This window comes from Vulpes vulpes, chromosome 7, assembly GCF_048418805.1.
Source record: "Vulpes vulpes isolate BD-2025 chromosome 7, VulVul3, whole genome shotgun sequence".
Taxonomy (NCBI): domain Eukaryota; kingdom Metazoa; phylum Chordata; class Mammalia; order Carnivora; family Canidae; genus Vulpes; species Vulpes vulpes.
Window position 1 is genome coordinate 113,663,875 of NC_132786.1, and position 26,012 is coordinate 113,689,886.

The following is a 26,012-nucleotide window of genomic DNA, read 5'->3' on the forward strand; positions in this document are numbered from 1 at the left end:
TAACAAGAAAAGACTGAGAAACCAGCAAAGGCTGAAGGAGACCGAGGAACCATGACGACTAGGTTACAATACAGTTGGCGTTCCTGGATTAGATCCTGGAGCAGAAAAAGGACATTAGTGGAAAAACTGCTGACATCCAAGTAAAGTTTGAAGTTTAGTAACCAGTCATGTGTCATGGTTAATTTCTTAGTTTTAAGAAATGTACCGGGTTATATTCAGATGTTAACGTTAGGGAAAACTGAGGGAAGGGCATATGGAAACTCTCCATATGATCTTCGCAATCTTTTCTGTAAATCCAACACTGTTCCAAAATAAAAGAGATGATTTTTAAAAAGTATCAAGGCGCACAGCAAAGGCCATCGCCCAAGGCAAGAACAGGACACTGACTTCACAAACCTCTAAGAATGTGTATCAGGGGCTGCGGTCTTACAGCAGAGGTTCCCAAACACCTGGGGCCACGGAAGAATGAAAAGGAAATAATTCCCTAAACCACTGACCTAGAATCTCTTGGCACAGGGTCCCCAAGAACACTTAAGTAAGTGCCCCAGGTGATCCGGATGAGACTCAGACTTGGGCACCAGGTATCCAGCTCAGCACTTCTCAAACTTAACTACCCACAGGAATCCCCTGGGGACCTAGCTAAAACGCAGATTCTAGGTCAGGAGGTCTTGTGGGGGCGGGGAGGTTCTGAGACTCTGCATTTCCAGTGGGCCCCCGGGGGGAAGCCCAGACCAACTGTCCCCAGCCACAGAAGGCAAAGCCACAAGACCGAGGGGCCCAAGCCCACGACACTGGAGCATCACGCCAGCCCAGGACCACCACGTGGATGTGAGAGGACAGCTCCTCTTTGAAGCCATTCGTTCTCTCGGTTGTAGCCGAACCTAATCTAACTATATTTAGTCCACACCAAGTAGTTCCAGACATATTTTAAAATTCAACTCCTATCCTCTTCTTGAACAGCACACGAAAAAAGACATCTGGTACCTGACACAAAGGTAGAGAAGACGACCGGGTGGGCTTCTCTATCTGCACGGGTTGCTTCTAGAGCCTGGCAAAAACTACCCCACAGAGCAGTTAAAATGACAATGGTGAGCTGGACTGATGACACCTTTTCTGACAACAATCCTAAAATGTTACCCTTTCTTACATTCACTCTCAAGCTCAACTAATTCTGATTTGACCTTTATCATTTATCTTAATGAGTCTTTTGCATCCACACAATGCCATACAACTCTTGCAATATTCTTCAACCAGATAATAAAATCTGACCAGGGGCAAAAAAAAAAAAAAGTGTAGATCATAATCATAAAATAGTATTGAGAGCATAAGTACAAAGTGGAGTTGCCATGGTACCCTAATTTTGAAAATGTCAAAAACCATCTAGATGTCTACATTAGTTGCCTTATGAAACCTTAAGCGTACCCTAATTTTGAAAATGTCAAAGGCCATCTAGATGTCTACATTAGTTGCCTTATGAAACCCTAAGTGTACATTAAGTCTCAGCCTTGTTTCCCCCTTAAATCATTTGCTCTGCAATGACATAAGCAACTTTCCTGAGATAACCTGTAATCAAATCCAACCAAAGCTATACCGAAAGACTGTCCAGATCCAAGGTAAAGGATGCCTTTAAAGGTCAGGGCAAAAAATAAATAAATAAATAAATAAATAAATAAATAAATAAATAATAATAATAATAAAGGTCAGGCCATGTAAAAAAATCTTCTGGATATTTTTTCATTCAGTAAATATTCATTGAGTATTTATTACATGCCAGACAAGACATTAGACAGGCAGCGCATTTTACACTAATCATAAAATTATAATTGGTATAATTGGCTGGGATGCAAGAGTGCGTCCTTCTATACGGAAATAATGATGTCATTATTAAGCTGTTAATATAATGCACTTGTTGGCTTCTGCAAAAATCGAAGGGGAAAGTGAGTCAGAAAATTAAGTTTTGTGTTGCCTGTAGTAAGACAATCTGCACATATTCATGAGCCCCTGCCAGGCAGGGCTGGGACAGCCTCCGCTGTGTCCACCGCGCAGAGCCCAGCCCACTGGGCCCTCCCGCCTCTCACAGCCCCAGACACAAGCCCTGTATTGACACGGTCCAAGGGGATGTTGAACGAGCATAAAACCCCCATCCATCGCCACTGCATGTGGTACAGAAATCACACTACACTGCAACTATTATTGCACAGATTTTTCAACACAGACAGAGAGAGCAAAGGGGGTGGGGGGGTGGGGGAAGAGCCATCCTAAAGTCTGGGAAAATTCCCAAGCAGAAAAAAAGCCTGAAAATAACCTGCCCGAAAGACAAAAAAAAAACAAAAAAGCAAAGAACCAAAAACTGGCTGCGGGCATCACTGACCTGATCGATTTCCATGAGTTTGGGGTAGGCCCCCGGCCATTCGATGGCCACCTTGACGATGTCCGCGGGGGGCGGCATCCTGACCCCGGCGAGTCCGAGGCTGGCAGCACCCGGATCCGACGGCCGCACGTGTCTACACCTGGTGAGGAACGACAGACAAAAGGAAGAGAAGTTGCTCGGGGCCGATGCAGGGCGAATTCTGCTTCATCACTTCCTGTTTTCACTGGTGGTTGAGGTCTGAGGAACGGCTCCGGGTGCAGGAGGCACACGGGGCACCGCCGCCCCGCCCCGCCCCGCGGTCCATGCGCCCTGGTCCCGGCCCCGGCCCCGGCCGGCCCGGCCCCCCCCAGGCCCAGGCCCAGGCCCCAGCGCGGGCGCGACCCCGGGCACAGCTCCGGCTCCGGCTCCGGCTCCCGCTCCCGGCTCCTCCCGGGCTCCTCGCGCTCAACAGTCTCCGGAAGAGCAGATTGCCCAGGAAGTCAGGGCAGGAAGCCGCGTTTCTTTCAAGTGTTTTCTGTGTCACACATGAAGCCCCGCACTGATGCAACCAGGATGCAACCAGAATGTTGTGAGCGAGGAGACCTGCCCCGGGGTTTGCACACCTGCACACACGCGGTCAGTGCCGCGTGCCCGAGGCTGGTATTCTGTGTCACCAATGGAGCCCCGCACTGATGCAACCAGGATGCAACCAGGTGTCATGAGCGAGGAGACCTGGCCCGGGGTTTGCACACCTGCACACACGCGCTCAGTGCCATGTGCCCAAGGCCGGTTTTCTGTGTCACAAATAGAGCCCCGCACTGATGCAACCAGGATGCAACCAAGATATCTTGAGCAAGGAGACCCACCCAGAGGTTTGCACACCTGCACACGCGCACTCAGTGCCGTGTGCCCGAGGCCGGTATTCTGTGTCACCAATGGAGCTCCGCACTGATGCAACCAGGATGTCATGAGCAAGGAGACCTGCCCTGGGGTTTGCACACCTGCACATGTGCACTCAGTGCCGCGTGCCCGAAGCCGGTATTCTGTGTCACCAATGGAGCTCCACACTGATGCAACCAGGATGCAACCAGGTGTCATGAGCAAGGAGACCTGCCCCAGGGTTTGCACACCTGCCCACATGCACTCAGTGCCGCGTGCCCAAGGCCGGTTTTCTGTGTCACCAATGGAGCTCCGCACTGATGCAACCAGGATGCAACCAGGATGCAACCAGGATGTCGTGAGCGAGGAGACCTGCCCCGGGTTTTGCACACCTGCACACGCGCGCTCGGTGCCGCGTGCCCGAAGCCGGTATTCTGTGTCACCAACAGAGCTCTGCACTGATGCAACCAGGATGCAACCAGGATGTCGTGAGCAAGGAGACCTACCCCGGGGTTTGCACACATGCACACGTGTGCTCAGTGCCACATGCCCGAGGACAGTATTCTGTGTCACAAATAGAGCCCCGCACTGATGCAACCAGGATGCAACCAGGATGTCGTGAGCAAGGAGACCCACCCAGAGGTTTGCACACCTGCACACGCGCACTCAGTGCCGTGTGCCCGAGGCCGGTATTCTGTGTCACCAATGGAGCTCCGCACTGATGCAACCAGGATGCAACCAAGATATCTTGAGCAAGGAGACCCACCCAGAGGTTTGCACACCTGCACACGCGCACTCAGTGCCGCGTGCCCGAGGCCGGTATTCTGTGTCACCAATGGAGCTCCACACTGATGCAACCAGGATGCAACCAGGTGTCATGAGCAAGGAGACCTGCCCCAGGGTTTGCACACCTGCATACGTGCACTCAGTGCCGCATGCCCAAGGCTGGTTTTCTGTGTCACCAATGGAGCTCTGCACTGATGCAACCAGGATGCAACCAGGATGCAACCAGGATGTCATGAGCGAGGAGACCTGCCCCAGGGTTTGCACACCTGCACACGCGCGCTCGGTGCCGCGTGCCCGAGGCCGGTATTCTGTGTCACCAATGGAGCCCCGCACTGATGCAACCAGGATGTCGTGAGCGAGGAGACCTGCCCCGGGGTTTGCACACCTGCACACGCGCGCTCGGTGCCGCGTGCCCGAAGCCGGTATTCTGTGTCACCAACAGAGCTCTGCACTGATGCAACCAGGATGCAACCAGGATGTCGTGAGCAAGGAGACCTACCCCGGGGTTTGCACACATGCACACGTGTGCTCAGTGCCACATGCCCGAGGACAGTATTCTGTGTCACAAATAGAGCTCCGCACTGATGCAACCAGGATGCAACCAGGATGTCGTTCATGAACAAGGAGACCTGCCCTGCGGTTTGCACACCTGCACATGCGCGCTCAGTGCCGCATGCCCGAGGCTGGTTTGTGCGCTGCGTCGTCGGGGCACAGGCAAACCCCGAGGCAGAGAGAGCGGCCTTCCCATCCGGACCTTGAATTCTCCCCGGAATGAACAGTGTGGCTTTCTCGAAGGAAGATGATCCCCAGCAGCCTCTCCCAGATTAGCCCGGTTCTCTGTTTTAACTTAGTATTTTCCGATGGGTGAGATATTCATATGATGCGAAACATAAATGTGTGTGTGTGTGTGTGTGCACGCGCGCGTGTGAGAGAGAGAGAGAGAGAGAGAGAGAAAGAGAGAAAATACAGTGTAGCATCTCCCTCCTCTTACAGTTGCACATCCCCCCCATAGCCACGTTTACCCCTATGTCTCCAGCTACCCAGTTCTTGCGTGCCCCTCCAGAAAGTCTTCGCATGTACGTAAGGCAGACGAAAAATATATTACATTTCCTCCACCCTTTCTTTATAAAAAAGAGGCAGCATTCCATACCATTTTTTTTTCACGTTGCCTATCTTCTAAATCTTTGGATATTAGTGCAAATAAAGCAGCCCGGCTCCTTTTACAGCTGCATAGTAATTCTCTATATGGAAGTCTCCTATAGGAAGAGTTAGTTATCTATCATCTGGGTGCTCGAGTGATTTCTTACTCGTAGCTATTACAAATGAGGCTGTGGTGCGTGGCCTTACGCATGCATCATTTTACGCATGTGCAAATACCTCCTTACAACAGCTCCACAGAAGTGAAATTGGTAGGTTAGAAAACATACGTACTTTCATTTTATTTTATATTTTTTTAAAGACTTATTTATTTGAGGGGAGGGCAGAGGGAGAGAGAGAATCTTAAGCAGACTCTCTGCTGAGTGCAGAGCCCAACTCCTGGCTCCATGTCACCACCCATGAGATCATGACCTGAGCCGAAACCAAGAATCTACTGCTTAACTGAGTCACCCAGGCGTCCCAAGCATATGCAGTTTTACATTTTGATAGCCATTTCCAGATATCCCTCCACAGGCATTGCACCAATCTGTACTCTCCCCTCACAACCCCCAGCAACGGATGAGGCTGCCTATTTACACACAGCCTCACCAACAGACTGAACATTTGCACATCTGACTCACTGAAAAAAAATATACCACATGTACTTTTAATGTGTATTTCTCTTACTGTGAGTGCGGTTGAACATAAAGAGGCAAAGTCCCATGTCCACTTTTCAGTGAACTGTCCAAATCTTTGGTCCCTTTTCTATTGGGTTCTTGGTCCTTTCTTCTTAGAAATGGATCTGTGTATGAAGACTCTGATCAAACATATGCATTTGGCTCTTTATCAGACCAGAGTAGGCCTTGTCAGTTATCACCCCCATCTCAGTGGCAGCTGAACATCACTGAGATGATGGAGACAACGGACAATAATGGCCACCTGGACAACACCGACAGTTACGGACGTAACTAACTTCGCCAAGCTGACAAGTGTAAGAAATGAACCAAAACAAAACTGCTGCTCCTTTGGCCAAGAATGATGAGGGAAGCCTGCTGTGAAGCCAATCGGTGCTAACCAGCGAGAGCAAATCTACAAAGCAGTGGTTCTTTTCAACAATTCCTGAGCCCTACCTATTCTGTGCCAGGCCTGTTCTCGGTGCTGAGGATACAGCAGCAAATCCAGATGTTAGATGGCTCAAGGAGCAAAACGAGAAACAGAGAAGGAGCATCTGAAGCATGTGATCGTATCTGCATTTGAGAGGCAGAAGTGTAATGGTAAATAGAGAAATCAGGGAAAGCTCAGCTCTGCTGAGAAGGCAGCATTTGAGTAAAGGCTGGTGAGAAAAAAAAAAAAAAAAGGCTGTTGAGAGGTGAGGATGTGAGCCAGGAGGAGATCTGGAGAAATCATGTTGAAGGCAAAGGAAACAGATAGTGCCAAGGCTCTGAGGTAGGAACAGGCCTAGCATATTCGTGAAACAGGCAAGTGGCTGAAACCAAGTAAGGGCAAAAGTAGTTCTGGTAGCAGCTGGGTCATAACTTGAGAGGTTCATTCACCACACACTTGAGTCCCTAGACCCTCTTGGTTTATGAGTCCTAAAGAAGAAAGTTCATGTCTGTGCTCGTCTATTCAGAGTGTAAACTCATACAACTTTCCAGAGGTCCTTTTGGCAAACTACCAAAAATCTTACAGTTTCTCCAAGTTATTTTACTTTTCCAGCATATTCCCTCAAGAAGTAATTATTCACTTAATCTTAAATGACAAATGCTATTTTGGTTATGATTCCCAAAACTTGAAAACAATCGAATATTCTCCAACAGGGATTTGTTAAATAATTATGAAGTCTCATATATGCAAATACAAGTAGACAATCTGTACTGAGGCTTTCTTCTTCATAGTCTGCACCGTCTTTTACTCACTTGAGAATGCTATGAACCATGTATTATGTCTATACCACATCATCTCAATTCAGGATCCAGATCAGTTATACACCTTAGAATAAAAACTAAGAAAACAGGTTCTAACGTGGAAATACACTGTGTAAATATCAGGTAACACTATTCAAATAAAGAACACACCATCTTGAGGGTCAGGAGAATTCAAAATGAAAATCAAAATGCGTTTTGAGCACCCTCTTCCCACCTCTACACAAAATCGTCTAGAATTACACTAAAAGGGGTCATCTAACCCCCCAGGAATCAAAAACCCAGGGTGTTTTACTTCCCCTTCAACTGGTATTTATTTCTCAAAGACTGTTGAGACAAAACCTGTTGGACAGGTGAGAGTACAATGATGTGGCTTTCCCTGAGTCTCCGTGGAGAATAAGAAAGCTGCAGTGTACAAAGGAGCCTTTGAGAAAGCCAAGAGTCTCGGGGGAAACCCCTGGGAATTCACTTGACAAGTCCAATTAGACCTCATCAGCATTGCCCACACTAACAAACAGCACAGACGGGGCTCCCTCGGGGTAGAGTCAGGTGCACAACTGCAGAATGAATAATCCAGTCCACATCGTTAGCCTCAGAAGTCCACATTTTATCCTCTTGAATTTATATTGGCATGAGGAACAGTTAATTCTCGCTCATCAGAGCCACCAGCAGTAAAACTGAGCCTAATGTTGTCAGAATTGCCCAGTAAATATAAGGCTCATAAATTTGTGTAAACAGCCTGATATAATAATTCTTATGCAAACTAAAATTTAAGACCCTCTAAAGGGAAGTCTCTGCAGCTGGCTAGATACTCCTCCAATCATTCTGTCTCGGAAGGTAACTCTTGAGTCCCTGGAGGCAGCTGGGAAATGGATGGAGAATTCTACAATGTCCCTGCTTGCCTGCTGATTGGTTTCCTTGATTCCAATTTTAACTGGAAGATTCTACAACCTTAATATGCATATCAAATGGCTTGTTGATTGTTGAGTGATTTTAAAGAGATAAGAGGAGTCACTTTTTATTTGGGACTTAGTTACTAAGTCTGCCTGTCAGTTAGATGTGACTCCATAACCCTTGAGCAAGTTGAAATTTTATCATTCTGCTGAATGTCTCCTTCTTAGCTGTGGGCCACACATGTTTCCAAGACAACGGAGGGAAACCACTCTTAATTCCATCTAGAGGGACGCCTGGGTAGCTCGGCAGTTAGGCGGTTAATGCGTCTGCCTTCGGCTCCGGGCGTGATCCTGGGGTCCTGGGATCAAGTCCCACACATCGGGCTCCCTGCATGGAGCCTGCTTCTCCCTCTGCCTGTGTCTCTGCCTCTCTCTGTGTCTCTCATGAATAAATAAATATAAATAAAATCTTTTTTAAAAATCCGTCTAGAAATCTGTCTCTATACATTGTTCTTCGCCCAAAATTCTACTTATCTCTGAGTTTGAAGCCATCTCACTGTTACATTTCTACATTTTTTTCCAGTCAATTTGATTAGGTCTTGGATGCATAAAGTTCCCAAATAACCTGATTTTTCCCCTTTAATTTCCCATATAGTTTTTGCTTTCAAAATATAATAGCTATAAATAGCTTTAAACCCTTTTATCATATTTCTAGTCTTTGTTACACCAGCAAACCCCATTAAAAGAGGGAAAAAAAAAAACAAGCCTAAGAGGACATTCCTATAGGAGCTGTGTAATGGAAAAACTAACACACTTGCCTGGGTGAACTGTGTGCCCCACGGTTGCACTGAAAGGGCCTGACAGATGGGCCTGTAGAAGCCAAAAGGCAGATCAATGGGGAATAAATACTTAACAGCTGGATAAATGATCTGCCTCAACTCCTCTGTCCCTTCCTTCCTCCGCAGGAAAACTGTCCTCTGCCCCACTGGCCATCATTATCTATTGGTGGCAAATGATTATAATGATTATGCGAATACTGGGGATAGAGAGTTTCAATAACTTCCTCAAAATATTTACATACTCCCGAGGTGATGGAAGCCCCTTCTAACATGATTGTCAGCTACTGTGTCCCCTGAAAATTCATATGTTGAAGACCTACCCCCCAGTACCTAAGAATATGAGTGTACTTCGAGATAGGGCCTTTATAGAGGAACTCAAGTTAAAATGAGGTCATTAGCATGGGCCCTCATCCTATCTGACTGTCCTTATAAGAGGGAATTTGGACACAGACAGGTACACAGGGACAAGCATCCGAGGACACAGTAAGAAGAGGACCATCTACAAGCCAAGGAGACAGGCTTCAGAAGGAACCAACGGTGCCAACATGTTGATCTCAGATTTCCAGCCCCGAGAACTGTGAGACAATGTTTCTGTTGTTGAACCCATCCAGGCCATGGTGCTTTGTTATGGCAGCCCTAGCAAACCAATATAACACTGAAGACAGAAAGCATAAAGAAGAAGCTGATGATTTCTCACAAAATGCTTAAAATTCCAAAAAGCACCATAAAAATTTAAAAATAAATGATAAAACCATCAAGAAAATATCTGCAACAGCTGTGACTTAATCTAGTCTAAATATCCTTAATAATGATCTCCTATAAATATATTAAAACACTTGCAGAACCTTAAAAAAAGGAAATAAGGTAAACCACGCAAGACGAATTGTATGATCAATAAATACCCCAAAGATCACTCTTAACAGTAATAAGAAAAATGCAAATCAAAACAGCAAATCAGAGGCACCTGGGTGGCTCAGGGTTGAGGGTGTGCCTTTGGCTCTGGGCGAGATCCCAGGCATCGGGCTCCCCACAGGGAGCCTGCTTCTCCCTCTGCCTGTCTCTGCCTCTCTCTGTGTGTCTCTCATGAATAAATAAGATCTTAAAAAAAAAAACAGCAAATCATACCTTTGTTGTCTATCATACTGGCAAGAAATAAACGTTTATTGACTGGTGAGCATGTGGGCAAAATGACACTCTCATACATTGATGCAATCAAGAAAAAAAAAGCAAAAACCCTTTAAAAATAAATAAAATTAATTTATTTTTAATCCACAAAATGTAGGGTAATAAATTTGTCTATTAGAAGAAGATCTGTTCTCATGAAACCACTAAAGCAGCGTTTCTTAACCACAGCGCTACTGACGTTTTGGATCAGAGAATTCTTGCTCATCCTTGGCGCTGCAGGACTTTTAGCAGCATCCTTGGCCTCTACCCAGTATTAGATGCCAGTTACACAATCAAATGATTGCTTAGAAGTTGGAGACAATCAAAATGTCTCCAGACCTTGCCAGATGTCCCTTAAGAGACAAAATCATCCCTAGTTGAAAAGCAGGTCACTAAGGTTACTGATTCTAATCTTGCTTTTCAAAAAACGTATTACATAAACCAACTTTACAAAGTGGACAGTAATAGTCATAAATACATTATTTTAACTGCAAAAAAAGAGGGAGATGAGATGTAGGACAAGATTCACTTGAAGAAATAAAAAAAATGTTTTTTTAAGTTGCTAAAAACAGGGCACCTGGGTGGCTCAGTGGTTGAGCATCTGCCTTGGCTCAGGTCATGATCCCAAGGGACCAAGTCCCACATCACGCTGCCCACAGGGAGCCTGCGTCTCCTTCTGCCTATGTCTCTGCCTGTCTCTTATGAGTAAATAAATAGTATCTTTTTTTTTTAAGTTGCTTAAATCAACAGGAAAGAGAATTTATGTAAAAACATGACAACCCTGATACCACTTGAGGACAATTTTGTATCCTTTTACTCTGGCACATCTTCCCTCACACAGAGCTCCAGAGAAGTCTTGTAGCTTTGGTTTTGGTCCATCTCATGAGCTTTCCCACCTCTCCTCTCCAGGTATCAGGTCCTGCCCCACAACCAACAGTGGGCATGTGTGGGGCGGATGACAATACCCATCTCCCTGGCAACAGTGATTGACTAGCCCAAGGGACAGACACATGATCCAAGCAACTCAATTTCTGGGGATTGCTCTATGAGGCCTGGAAGGGAAGAGTTCTCTCTTTCTGGGGGGAGTTATTTGGCAGCCGTCTTCCCTCCACGGGGTGACAAACCGTCTGCGATAGGAAGGAAGGGGGCAAGGAGAGACAAAAATAAGCAGCCAAGAGAGAGAGGAAAAGAGGACAAGAGTCCTCCCCATGCTGAGTTCCGGGCTCCTAACACTTTTTCTTCCATTCTCTTATTTTTTTAATTTTCATTTATTTATGATAGTCAGAGAGAGAGAGAGAGAGAGAGAGAGAGAGAGAGGCAGAGACACAGGCAGAGGGAGAAGCAGGCTCCATGCACCGGGAGCCCGATGTGGGACTCGATCCTGGGTCTCCAGGATCGCGCCCTCAGCCAAAGACAGGCGCCAAACCGCTGCGCCACCCAGGGATCCCCTTTCTTCCATTCTCTGAGCTCTCCTAATACTCTTCTTAGATATATGAGCCCACAAATTCCCTGCTATGCTAAATAAATTTGAGTTAGGTTTCCATCACTTATAATAGAAAAGCTTCAAACTAATACATCAACCCTATCATATCTGTTTATTGCCCCAAGTTATAATCTTGCCAGTCCCTTAGAGAGACAACTGGCACGCAAAACACTGAAGTCACACAATCTAACCTTGGAGCTAAACAGGAATGACATTTTATTCACCAGTTCTAGGACTCAGATACCTGCAATGTCCACATTTCTGATGGAGCCTTCAGTGCCTAGGAGCTACTTTTCCTCTCCTGGCTTGCAACCAGGAGTCATGCAGGCATTTCAGGAATTAGTCCTGGCCTGGCATTTTCCACAATACTACTTCCTTCAGAAATGTAATGTGATACAACCAAAAAAAAAAAAAAAAGAAGCAGGAGAAGAAAAGAAAAGGAAAGAAAAAGTTAAATCTCTTGTAAAAACACTGAATGAAATAATAGCTAATTATGGAACCAACAAGTTCACGTACCATATATTTTTCATAACAACCTTATGCAATAGGTACAGTTACTAAACCATTTTACAGACTAGGAAACTAAGATGCACAGTCACTGAGTAACTTGTCCAATATCTCATATCCCAATGTGGAGGCCCGCCAGGACTCAATCCACATCTGTCGGATTCCATCGCCCATGTTTTTAATCACTATACCACATTTTTTAAGAGGTTCCTTTACCATAGGACGCTTTGGACTTTTAATGTAATATATGTGTCCTATGAAATTTTCCTATGCAATACATAATATTTCCCAAATGTGTCTTTCTAGAAAATTCTTTTTTTGTTCTTCCATGGAGCATCTTGTGGCACCGGTTTCACATGGGACACACTTTGGGAAATGATGCTTTGAGACCACTCACCTCCTTTGTTTCTCAGGAAACAAAGAAGTGCTGAATAGTCTTGGCCAGATACACAGTGGAAAGTAGCAGAGAAAACTTTTTCCTTTCGTCCCATGTTGAATTATCATCACCTGCATCTGTGGGATTATCTCCAGGAAAGGAGCCCAATTCTTTTGAGTAACTCTTTCCAATTCACATTGGGCATTAAAAAAAAATTCAATCAGCTATAACTTTTACTGTGCAAACAGGCAGAAAACAAAGAGCAGAAGAAACAGTATTTGTCATTTGTGAAAGCTTGAATCCCAACATCTCCCTTCCTGCTTTAAAACTCTAGATGGTGGGATCCCTGGGTGGCGCAGCGGTTTGGCGCCTGCCTTTGGCCCAGGGCGCGATCCTGGAGACCCGGGATCGAATCCCACGTCAGGCTCCTGGTGCATGGAGCCTGCTTCTCCCTCTGCCTGTATCTCTGCCTCTCTCTCTCTCTGTGTGACTATCATAAATAAATAAAAATTAAAAAAAATTTAAAAATAAAAATAAAAAAAAAATAAATAAAACTCTAGATGGTGACTCAGGGCCTATCTCACATGAACTTCCCACAGTCTGGCTCCTGCCTGCCTCTGAGCACACCAGTGCCCCCTGCCCACCAACTGCACCCCTGTGCCCACCCCCAAATACACTCGCCACAACTCTGTAAGTTATGATGAATACGTTTTTCTTTAAGATCTCTGACAGTCGGGCAGCCCCCGTGGCGCAGCGGTTTAGCTCCACCTGCAGCCTGGAGTGTGACCCTGGAGACAAGGGATCGAGTCCCACGTCGGGCTCCCTGCATGGAGCCTGCTTCTCCCTCTGCCTGTGTCTCTGTGCCTCTGTCTCTATGAATAAATAAAATCTTTAAAAAAAAAAAAAAAGATCTCTGACAGTCCTTTTGCAGTGCCGTGGGTAAAGCTGCATGGATAAGGCAAGGCCCAGACTGGCCAGGTCAGGATTCGTCTCCAGTTTGCCATGCTCTACTGAGTGGAAGAAAGGCACCGAGACAAGTAGTGGCTTTCTTTCCTCCTCAAACTGCTGGCCATTTCCTGGGCATGGCAAATTCTTGTGCCTCCTGCCTTTGTTCATAATGTTCCCTCTCCCTGCAATGTCTTTCCCTTCCTTCCACCCTCGGGTTGGCTTCAAAGAGTCCCACCTGGGCTTCAAAGCCAATCTCATGTGCCAGATCCTCTGATTTCCCTGACCCCATAGCCGCCCAAGCTGAAAAGCAACTGCCTCGTGTGCCTTCTTAGGTGCCTGCGATGCATCTACCAGAGCACCTTTTCATACTTGATGCTATTAGTTTGAGGCCCGCAAGGGTGGGCATCATATATCTTACTCATCTCGGCACCTCCAGTCCTGACCAGATGGTGTGGCGAATAGCAGCTCAGTAAATAGTTTTCAGACAAGTCAATGAATAAATGAATGAATCACTCTTTCCTTAAAAGCAAAGTCAGAGATTTAAAAAAAAAAAAATGTGAAGGATTACTCAAATCAATGATGCATTTTTGAAATCCAGAATTCCTTTCTCAGAAAACCTCCAGGCACTTCTTCAAGCAGCAGCTATTCATTTGTCCCATTGGACGGGAATAGAAATAGAGGCGCCCAGAGGTGAGAGCAGGACCTACTCTAGATTGGTTTTCCTCCTGGAGAAATTCTGTCAAAAACAAGAGGAGACAGGAGCTGAGCTGCTGGTTCTTTGCCCTTCACTAGGAGCTCTCTTGCACTTTGGGAATCAGCATCTCAACTGGAAAGTTCATTATTTTACAAACTAATGCACACACTTCCTCCTTTATTCTGGTTTTGGGGTATTTGCTTTTTGAATTCCTTCTCAGCTGTTGTAATGCCAGTGACTGTTCCCCTCCTGCCCCACCCCCCAGCTCCCCCCAGCTCCCCTGCTCCGGGCAGGCAGGCAAGCCTTGTCACCCGTGATGTGGCTGACATTCCCCAGTGGGGGAGGCAAAGCTCGGGCCCGGCTCTCTATCTCAGAACCCAGACTCGAGGCCACAGGAAATGCTGGAGCATTTCCACCATCCTGTGAGCCAAACACTCAAAGTTTCCAAACCTGCTGATCAAAAAACAATATGTGAAACTTCTTTCTCCCTCTCTCCAGCAACAGCCGAGCTCTAAAGGCCACCCTAGGAAATTCGATTGCATCAGATGAGCAGCCAGGGCTTTCTGCGGAAGGCAGAGTGCTGGGCTGTGCCTTCACAGGCTGCCACCTGACAACTCAGCACTGAATTAGTCATTCTGAACGCACACAGAATGCAGTGGCGCACACGGGACGGTCCTAGCCTCTGCCTTTTTCTCCCCGCTCAGGTCCACCCGGTTTCATTCTCCAGATGAGCACGAGCTGGTGAGGGAGTGAGGTCAGAGGGCTGCTTGGGTGTTAAGCCAGGTCCTGCCGTGTCCACAGCTCTGTGACTTTGGACAGTTACGTAACACATCCAGCCCTCAATGTCCTCCTCTGCAGCCCTGGAGCAAGCCTGGAACCTGTCTCATAGGATGTTGTGAAGACTAAATATATAAGGCAATGAAAACAGAGCCTGCTAGGGTAGTATTCATAAAATACCAATTTAGCAGGCATGGGGTACCCGGGTACAGCCCCCTGTAGCCCCCCTAGTGAAACACACAGAGGTCCCACCGCATGGTGGTTCTTTTTCCCTTTAACATCATAAACAGAAGGGGACACAGCGTTCTGACACTAGAGGGGAATGAGAACTCAGCTCCAAGTCCAGGGATGTTTTATAAATAGGGACACTTTTTCTTTTTTCTGGGTTTTAAAAGATGCGCCCAGGTTTCTAGGCAAGTGACTGACTAGGTTGGGAGGAATTGGAAGGGGAAAGGTTGTGTTAAGAGTCTGGAAGGATCCACCTGCCTTTCAAAGGCAGAAATGCCTGAGCAGATAACCCGAGCAGATGGAGCATTACAGACCTATTTTCTCTCCTGACCCATGTCTCGCAGGAAAGGTCTCTAAGTATAGGGAGGGGACTCAACTTCTCAATCCTTTGTCTCCAGGAAGAAATAGGTGTAGTCTTCAGTTATGAGATAGCTAAGAGTCCCTTGAGAAGAATGGAAGAGGTGCTCTCTACCCAGAGAGGGACCTGCCCCACTATTACTGCACAGCTCCCCAGCTGTATGTCCCTCCAGCCCTGCGGAGTGACTTCCAACCTCTCCGTCTGAGGGGTTGATCCATCCAGCTGCCCCCCCTTAACCGAGCTGTCCTTCCAAGGAAAACACTGGGCTGTGTTTTCCAAGTGAGTAGCCCTAAAGTGCTAATGTTCCACCCAGGAACTTGACAGAGGGGAGGCACTAGGGGCCTGATGAGCTTGGCTTGCCAGACCTGGGCCCAGCTGCTCCCCAGAAGCTGGGGTTTCAGTAGGAACTAACGATTACCCAGCACTTCTACTGGAGCACCATATCCTGGCTCTAAACAGAACTTTGAAATGTTTCTCAGGAAAGTTTCTGTTAGAAAACACGAATTTCCTCCATTTTCAGGGCTTTAGACAGCTTATCCCTTTGGTAATTAGGCACAAGCCCACACCCTCAGCAAGACAAACAAAAACCAAAACCTGATTTTTCTCTCTTATCTCCTTTGCTTTAGGAGGCTCTGTCAAGACTCCCAGGATTATATGATAGAAATCTCCTCTTCCGGTTTTTATCTGGGTTCCCTCACAAGTTGGCTGCAATTTGCCTTAAGATAAAATACTATCAGGGCACATGCTATCAGCATGCACAGGTGGCTACACTTTGAAGAGTTTTTCACACAAACACCCAGATACTAGTGGATCCAGCAGCCCAGCGTTTGTTGTCGACAAACAAAAGGATTGCTCCTCCATAGGCATGTATGTGAACCCAGATATTCCTTACCATGTTCATTTAAAAATAAAAATAAAACTGATTACAAACTGGGGGAAAGGTGGCCTGCAGTTCTGTTTTAAAAACCGGTATTACTGATTATACCCAGGAGTTGCCAGTCTGCTTACTGCCAACCAGTGGATCATGTTCTGGATGGATTTTTTTTGTTGCGTGCTCATTTCCTCCTCACTCTCCCCTGGGCAGAGCTTCCCTACACTCTGTTTGCATGCCCTGGGAAGGGGTGAGATTAAAAGCTGACAAGAGGAAAACAGATAGAAGGACTTCTAACTCAGTGCTAGCAGTTTGCTGAGTACCTTTAAAATTTTACTTTGGTAAATGAACAGGATGCTGATGATTTAAAAGCCATTTTTAGGAGCACCTAGACGGCTCAGTCGGTTAAGCAGCTGCCTTCAGCTCAGGTCATGATCCCAGGGTCCTGGCATGAAGCCCCACAAACCGCTCCCTGCTCAGCAGGTAGCCTGCTTCTGTTGCTCCCTTGCCTGTGCTCTCTCATTCTCTCTCTCTGTTAAATAAATAAATAAACAAACAAATAATTAAGTCCCTTCAAACAGTCCTTTTTATCTGCACTCAGTTCCAGCAAACTTGGGACTCAACTAATATCTGTTTTGATAAAGACTAGGCAAAAACCAAACCAATAATAATAAAAACAACCACATACCAAAAAAAACCCCAAACCAAAAAACCCAGCTAGATTAGTGAGTGAGACTGTGAGAAAAAAAATTAGAAAAGGCTATCATGCATCTTATCATTTTCTTATAACAATATACCCTGCCCTTGCCTAGAAAAGCAGTCAGATATTATAAATCTTTGTGGAATACTTGAATTCTGCTGACAGTTCTGGTAACGGGGTCAGATTCTAGGACCTAATTATCTGAGGCATGAATTTAATGAATGAGGTCAAAGAAAACCTGATTCTACTTGACACCTAAGAATCTTAACTTTTTTCATCTCCTCAAATCAAAGCTCACTGCTCCAAACTTTATAAAGAGGCAAGATGGCATAAGAAAGAAGACAGGTTTTAGAATTAGACAGATCTGGATTTGAATGTGAATATGGGCAATGCTTTAGGCCAGGGCACAGGATTACAAGGTTTGCATTTTGCCTTAGGCTATGGGAAAAAACACACCCTAATGGAGCAAGGATACACAGGACTGGAGGAGCTTGGTAAGAAAGAAATTGATGACAATGTCTTGGGCTGATATGGTGCCTTGGAGATGGAGAAAATGAAGGTTTACAAGGTATTTAAAAAATAAAAATCAACAGGAATTGATGATAGACTGGATGCAGAGACAAGGGCAAAGCTGGGGTGAAGGGTGACCAGGATTCTGGTTTACTTAACAGAATAGATGGCGATGCCATTTACTCAACTAGGACTACTCCAAATAGAAGATGTGCTCTCTGCCAATCTGTTGACCACTGTCAAGTCAATGGATGCATAAGTTCATCCAGAGGAACCCGTGGTAAACTCCAAGCCATCAGTACAAGAGACACCCCTCTTACCCACCTCTTCCTTATGGGCCTATTTCCTCTACTGTAGATTACACCTAAAATTCATGGCCATTTCCTTCTTATTAAGTTGAGAGGCAGCAGAGTACAGCAGTTACAGCCACAGATTAGACACAGATTGTATGTATTCTAATCCTACTTTTACTGCCTCTTAGCCTTGTGGCCTTGGGAGAACTGCTCTCTGTCCTCAGTTTACTCAACTGTAAAATGGAGGGGAAACCACAGTACCTTCCTCACAGTCTTCTTGAGATGAGTAATAAGATGATGATGGCAACAAAAAATCCAGGATTTTACAACAAATATGATTCATGAGGAAGAAGAAGGCTTTAAGCACTTCACCACAGATCCCTATTGTACCTTCCCACTTTGTACTAACCCAATATTGATAGTGAGGTAGTGAACTTGCTTCTGACTTTGACTTCATGGAAGGAATCGTATGGCCTGAGCTTTTCAGGCTCCACACAGACTCACTTCTTGACACTGCGACTTGACACTACCCTAAAAGCTCTGCGGGAAAAATACCCCATGGCTCAAGCATAACTTCCAGTAAGGTAAAACCGGGATCTCTTGACCGCCTCTATCTTTTTACCTTTCCACTTAATGAATGGATAAACTTTTGCGTGAGTTGGATATACTCTCCTAAATCCCTAGAGAAAGAACAGAGGGACTCTTTTATAAGCTGATAACATGATTTTATTCCCACTAACAAGGAATAATCTTAATTGACATCTAGCTCTGTCAGAGTATATAGCCTCAGAACAAGTACTCAAAACTGAAATAATGATTTTTGGTATCAGGCCCCAGTTTTTAATGAGCTTATTATGGCAAAAACCTAAATAGCAAATCAATTCACTCAGGTATAAATTCACTGGGAAGTTACACAGCTTAAAGTAGTTTACAAAACTTGACTGAGAAAAAAGAAAAAAGAAAAAAAAAACTGAGGTAGACAGACATTTCAACAGACATTTTATCATTAACTTAAAGATTGTCCAGGCAAAAATTAATTCAGCCATGTGCTAAGGCACAAATTTATTGGGGGACCAAGAGGTACAAAATACTTTTTTAAGAAAAATCTGGGATCTGCAGGAGGGTACTCTTTGACAGACTCATGAAGAGGTAGGGTGGCTGCCCACTCAAAAGTGGGATTAAATTCGGCTCATCAAATTTCCAAAGGATTTCAACCCAATCCCCATATCAACTGACCAGGAAAGGTACATGTTGTGGTAAGTAACTTCCAAGAAGAGTCAAGAGTGATTGCACTCTGCTACCTTCCCCAGTAAGTGCAATATTGAACTCACTGCCCCTCTACACAGTTGGTGACTGCTTTGTTTTCAACAGGAAAATTTTATAAAGTCTCAAGGTTTAATAACAGGAAATCTATTTAATAATTTATGGTAAAACTATAAGATGGAATAAGTAGTCATTAAAAAATCACATCTAGGGATTGGCTCAGCGGTTGAACGTCTGCCTTTGGCTCAGGGCCTGATCCCAGATTCCAGGGATCAAGTCCCACATTGAGCTCCCTGCATATGGAGCCTGCTTCTCCTCCCTCTGCCTGTGTCTCTGCCTCTCCTTCTGTGTCTTTAATGAAAAAATTAAATCTTTTAAAAAACATTTTTTAAAAATTACATCTAAAAAATCTATGATGCTAAACAACATTCCCAAAATACTTTCACTGATTCATTTATGTCCATTAATATTTCCATACTAATAAATATGTATTCCAGTAAACCCTACAATGCCAAGAACTCACAACTAGAATTCTCATACATTGTCGGTTAAGTAGTAGCTCTCCGGGGTACCTGGGTGGCTCACTTGGTTAAATGTCTGCCTTCAGCCCAGGTCATGATCCCAGGGTCCTGGGATGGCCCTCATAGGGGGCTCCCTGTTCATCAGGGGGTCTGTTTCATCTTCTCCCTCTACCTCTGCTAAGTCTCTTGTGCTCTTCCTCTCTCTCTCAAATAAATATATTTTTTTAAATCATTAAATAGTAGGTGTCCTTTAAGAAACAGTTTGGGCAGTTTCTTATAATATTAAATGTACATTTTCTATACAACCCAGAAATTCCACTCCAAGGAATTTACCTAAGAGAAATCAAGGCATATGTTCACACGATGACTTTTAAGGGAATGTTCATAGCAACTTTCTTCATAAAGGCCAAAAACCAAAAACAACTTAAGTGCCCATCAACTGATGAATGGGTAAGCAAATTATAGAATATCATCCATACAATGGAAGACCACTCAGCAATAAAGAAAGAATGAATTACTACACACAATAATAGAAATGACTCTGAAGAGCATTGTGCTAAATCAAGGGTCAGCACACTTCAGCCTACAGGCCAGATCTGGCCGTCTGCCTGTTTTTGTAAACAAAGTCTCATTGGAACAGAGCTACCTACGTTCGATTCACAGATTTTCCAAGACTGCTTTCATGCTATACCCAACAGAGTTTGAATACTTCCCACAATGACCCGACAGCCTACAAGAATACTTACTCCCTGAATCTTTACAGAAAAACTTTGCCAACCCTTATGCCAAATAAAAGAAACCAGATACAAAAGAACATATACTGTATGATTCCACTTATATGAAATTCTAGAAAAGGCAAAACTCTATTGATAGAAAACGCATCAGTGGTTACCAGGGTTTGGAGACAGAGGGTTTCGACTTTCATAGGGCACACAAGGGAACTTTTTAGACAGATGAAAATGGTTTGTATCTTCATTGTGGTGATGGTTGCATGACTGTATACATCGCTTAAAGTACACTCACTCAATGAAAAGTGATTGGTTTCGTTCTATCTCCACAAAGCTGACCAGAAAGGACATACAGGTGTACAAACTATACGTTGTATCACATATACATGTGACATAATATAACTTATCAATTCCTACCTCCTGCTAGGTGTTACCAGGTACTACCTCTTCCAGTGCTGGGAAGGTGACACTGCATTTTATATTCAAACCAAGTTTCTGCCCGGACCCACAGCATAGCTTAGCTTAACTAACTAATAAAGGGCTCGTTTCTTCATCCTAGTCTTTCTCTAGACACTGTCTCTACAATTTCATATGATCCCATAGATATATTTAAATCTATATACAAACCCCAAGTTTCCTCCCTTCCCTCTTCCTTCCTTCTTGCCTCCTTTCCTCTGTTCCTTCATTCTTTCCTTCCTTCCTCAAACAGTCAATTGCCTACTTTATACAGATATGTAGTTATCTCGAAAGCATCTCAAACAGCATATCTGAAATGAAACTCTCTTCTCCAGAATCTGTTCCTCCTTTAGAGTTCTCTGTACCAGAAAATGGGATTGTGGTAGACCTTTATACCAACCTTTCTGTTTCTCCTCTTCTTCTGAGCACCCTAGAGGATTAGACTTCCAGCTCCTTGAAATAAAAGGGTACACCCATATACATAACCTCTTGTGGCCAGTGACAGGTGACTAGAAGAGACAGAAGCACCAAAGAGTCCCTGCACGACCCTTTATGTCCTCTTTTTCCCATTACAGCAAATTTGGTGGAACCAGATTTGTTAAAATGGGCAGTCTGATCACAGGAGTTTAGAGAACAGTTGCCCTAGAGGGTCACTTGGATGTGTAGCCCACTTGGCATGACCGAAAACTTTGTGCTAGTGGCCCAAAGTTTTGAGGCTGTTGTTACCACTGCAGGCCCTAGCCTCCTCTGACTAATATAAGGACTTCAGGTACTCATGTGAAAACCTAGGTATCCTTCTTGACGCTCCTTCTCCCTTACCTTCCACTTCCCATTCACCACCAATCCAACTAAACCCTTTCAAATATATCCCATTTTTTCTATTTTCATGGCCAAATCAACATCTCTCAACTGGACTCTTATAACAGGCCTCTAGTCTCTTTTCCACACAGCCACCAAAGTAGAAACCACAAAAATTTTCTTATGGCTCTTCTGTTTAAGTGGCTTCAGTGGCTCCCTGCTATACTCAGACTTAAATACAAAGTCTTAACAGATCCACAAAGGCCTAAATAATCCAACCAGTGCCCACCTGTCCAGACCTCAGTCATATCCACTCTCACTCTCCGTCGTCCTCTCTCTGTCTCCACTGTGCCCTCCCTCCCTCCGTCCCAATCCCATTTCAGTTCCTCTGGCCCTCTTTTGGTTGCTCTAGCACGCTAAATTCCTACCAGGAACTTGGTCTCCCCTCTTCTCCATTTTCCTTTCCATCTACCTGAAGTCACTCTAAAACACATTTATTGTTCCTTTCACTTCTTACCCTTCATTTCTTACTAGAAGGGGAAAAATAACTCCTGAAAAATCTCAAGAAATGATGATTAAGTTCTCAGAATTCATAATACCTTAAGATCTAAACACTGACAGAAGTAGAAAGAGAAAAGAAGTTATCTCCAGTCCTTGGTAATTGGGGAAAGGAATTAAACAGAATGTAGGAAACCAAAGAAGCCAGGGAAGGGTTCTCTGAAAAATTATACCCTGGAAGGACTTTAATGACTTCATGACCATCAATGCCCATTGACACTCGTGCTTTTGTATTTAATTCCAATCTCTCAGGAATCCCTCACTTAATTCATCTCTAAGACCCTGCCCTAGGCCATAAATCTCTCAGATACAAATGAGTCTCCTCCCCACAGAAAGCAAGAAGATGCCCTGGTACATCCCTATCTCTAGGCCACTATGGTGTCAAAGGATGATATCCTCCTGGCAAGCTAAACTGGAACTCTCAATACATTTTTGCCTTAGGATCAAATTCTTCAAATAGTCATTATCTGTGTCTTTATCAATATAAAATGAGAATTTAGAGATACTCAGGGGACCTTCATATGGCTGTGTGTCTGACGCTGATTCTGCCAAATATATTATTGAATTCATGACGAAAAGTGTTTCAAGTTTCAGACAAAAATCTGGAATGTTTAAACGTATGCTTAAATTAGGAATTTCCTGAAGAGTTTTACTCACACTTGACACTTGTGCTTTTACCTAAATGTTATTAATTCAATTGGAGAAAAAGACCTTCTTTGCATGTTTGCTTGTTTTAAAAATCTTTAATGAACAGGAAAAATAACCACATGAGTTCTATAAGGCATGCTTTAGTGCTTTAATTCTGATCTTTATTTCTGCTATGTATTGTTTTTCATAATTCTTAATTTTTATAATTAAGATAAGAAAAATTCAAGTCAAACCAAATTTGTTTTCGCTGTCATTTCATCATCTTGAAATGTGTAAGTTTTGTTTGAGAAAGGGGAGCAAAGTAGAGCACTTTGGTAGACACATCCTGTCTTTTAGATGCAAGACAGCTCAGGATATTACCTTTCCTAACACTACTGATTAAAAATTTTTTTTTTCAAAAAGCCACTCCTTCTGAAGATGAGCCAGAAGCACCTTCTTACAAAAGCTCAAAAAGTTTTTTTACAAACTCTTATATGTCTAGTACTGGAACTTATTAAAGATTATCTCTGGATGGGATCCAAAACATCTTTATAGTTGATGGTTGTGAATGACTGTCATAACTTGTAAGGTGAGAAATGTGGGTATGTTTTTAGCTTTTATCACATAAAAAGCTCTTTGCCAGCACAGGTTTACATCTGAGTCTGCATGGGATGGGAAAGGAATAGTAGTTTCCCTATCTCCTCCCATGGGTTAGAAAACACATCCACTTTCACAGAAATAACTTCTAACATCAGGCCACATTGCCATTTCGTGTTTTAAATTCTATGATGTGGTCCTAAAGTCTTAGGATAATCAAAGGCTGTGAAACTTCACAGAGTGAAGAGTCCTTCAAATGAGCACCTGGAAATGAAAGCAGTTGTTCCCGTGAATCAATTCCCAAGCTTGCTGCAGGGGATCATGCTGAAGCGTGGCGAGGAGAGTGAAGCCAGGGGCTTCAGAGCCCAACAGGAAAGGGATGGACTCCAAGCTCCCGCCAGTTAGTGCGGGCCAACACCAAAGTAGCAGCAGGACACAAAGCCCAGCCGGAGACGGGCTCAGTACTGGTCCCCGAAGAAGCTCTCCTCATTAGAAGAAGCAGAAGACAAAACTACCGTCTATTGCAGAACCACCAAAGCGCCAGTTCTCAAATACAAACTACTCATCTCAGTCATTATTTCTTAGGACCAAAACTTTGATCTCAGTGATCATAAAAATTCAAACCTGGTGTGAAGATACAGGAGAAAATGTGGCTTCTGAGGTAAAGTGGAGAGCTGAAGAGCTAACCAACTAGTTAATCGATGGTGATGATCTGAACATTCTTTTCCTCAATAGCAGATTCTTCTCTCAATTGCTTATGATTATTCCAACTCATCACTTATCTTTTCCTAGGCATAGAGAGACATAGAAGATATCACCATGAACACCACTGTCCTTCCCGCGTTGTCATACTACTAAATATGTGCATGGACTTTAAGCTTCATAAGTACAAAATGTAAGATGGTTATGTCACTGTCCCCATCTCCTACTCCGCTCTTCCTCGCTCACTCTCTTCTGGCCACGTGGGACTTCTTGAAGTTCCTCAGAAATACCCTGCTTTCTTCCCACTGTTACCACAACTTCCCAGAGCTGCTTTCTCACCTTATGTCTCACCCAAATGCTATCCCCTCCGAGAGGCCTTGTCTATATCACCCAATGCCAGTAAAACTGCCACACGTGCCAGCACGCATAATTCTCAATCATCCTCTTCCTCTCTCTGTCACCCTTCTTCACTCACCACTTATCACTACCTTGCACCATATTTTTTTAAAAAGATTTTATGTATTTATTCATGAGAGACACACAGAGAGTGGCAGAGACATAGGCAGAGGGAGAAGCAGGTTCCCTGTAAGGAGTCTAATACAGGACTCGATCTCGGATCCCGGATCATAACCTGAGCCAAAGGCAGACACTTAACTGCTGAGCCACCCAGGAGTCGCCTACCTTGCACCGTATTATACACTCATGTATTAGGTTATTGTCATAATTCTACTCTAGAGTGTAAACTATGAGGCAAGGATGCTGTCATCTTCACCATTATACGTCTAACCACACAGTAAGCTCTCAATAAATATCTGGTGAATAAGTAACTAATAAATAAACTGATTAGATTTAAGTAAGTCATTTATTTCTTAGACACTTTGAGGAAATTCCTCAGAAGTGCAGTGAAAAATAGCAAGTAACAGATTCAACTCAGTAAGTGCGGGACCTGGAGAGCCTGGAAAAGACTATACTAGAAAGAATTGCTTACCTAAGCATGATGCAAACTAAGTACCACCAGACTGTTCTAGAAAAAATTACTGGGGGACACCTGGGTGGCTCAGTGGTTGAGCATCTGCCTTTGGCTCAGGTCATGATCCTGGAGTCCTGGGATCGAGTCCCGCATCAAGCTCCCCTCAGGAATCTTGCTTCTCCTTCTGCCTGTGTCTCTGCCTCTCTCTCTTTCTCTCTGTATCTCTCATGAATAATATAATAACTCTCATGAATAAATTAATAAATCTTTTATTGAAGATTTTATTTATTTATGCATTAGAGACACAGAGAGAGAGAGAGAGGCAGAGACACAGGCAAAAGGAGAAGCGGATTCAATGCAGGGAGCCCGACATGGGACTCGATCCCGGGTCTCCAGGATCATGCCCTGGGCCGAAGGCAGGCGCTAAACCGCTGAGCCACCCAAGGATCCCCCTAAATTAATAAATCTTAAAGAAAAAGAAAGAAAAAATTATTGGGCACTGGACCTGGGTTCCAGTTGCAGTCATGGAATCAAAATACTCTAAACAAAAACAAAAAGCTAGAAATCATAGTCAAAATGCAGTAATTTACATGAAATTATTATTGTACAACTCTTTGGAGCATCTATCTCTCTACTTGCTAAGTGGGATGTTGCCTGATTTATGTATCATTTAATAACCAATTAGATATAAAAATTTACTTGGTTAAATTTTGGGTTTTTTTTTACATCATTTATTGAAAAGATATTTATAACATTTATAATGAACAAAGACTTACTACACAACATATAAAAAGAGCTCCAATGAATCAATATGAAAAGAATAAGCAACCAAAAGCATGGTGGCATTTTATGATAGAGAAAGCATGAAGATCAATAAACCTATGAAAAGATAGTCAACCTCATTGGTAATTAGGAAAATGGAGAGAAACCCTAACGCAACACTATTTTAATATCCTTGAGACTAGAAATTTTATACAATCTGACAATACCAAGTGTTGAAAGTATGTCAAGCAACAAGAATTTCATGCGCTCCTGGGGAGAATTTAATTTGGCATGACTACTTTGGGAACACGATAG

General features: G+C 44.1%; 1 protein-coding gene across 20 annotated transcripts in view; it reads right to left on the reverse strand.

Annotated features, from left to right (window-relative positions):
* Positions 1 to 26,012, reverse strand: part of ELMO1 (engulfment and cell motility 1) — a 672,133-nt gene that overhangs the window by 424,630 nt on the left and 221,491 nt on the right. For 17 of the 20 annotated variants that reach the window (XM_072764753.1, XM_072764758.1, XM_072764757.1 and 14 more), the window contains one exon: positions 2,372 to 2,510. In XM_072764753.1, the coding sequence (XP_072620854.1) occupies positions 2,372 to 2,449 (78 nt within the window). In that variant the 5' untranslated portion in view covers positions 2,450 to 2,510. Of the gene's footprint in view, positions 1 to 2,371; positions 2,511 to 23,887; positions 24,052 to 26,012 lie in introns of all 20 variants that reach the window. The other 3 variants (XM_072764746.1, XM_072764752.1, XM_072764751.1) reach the window with 1 other exon arrangement.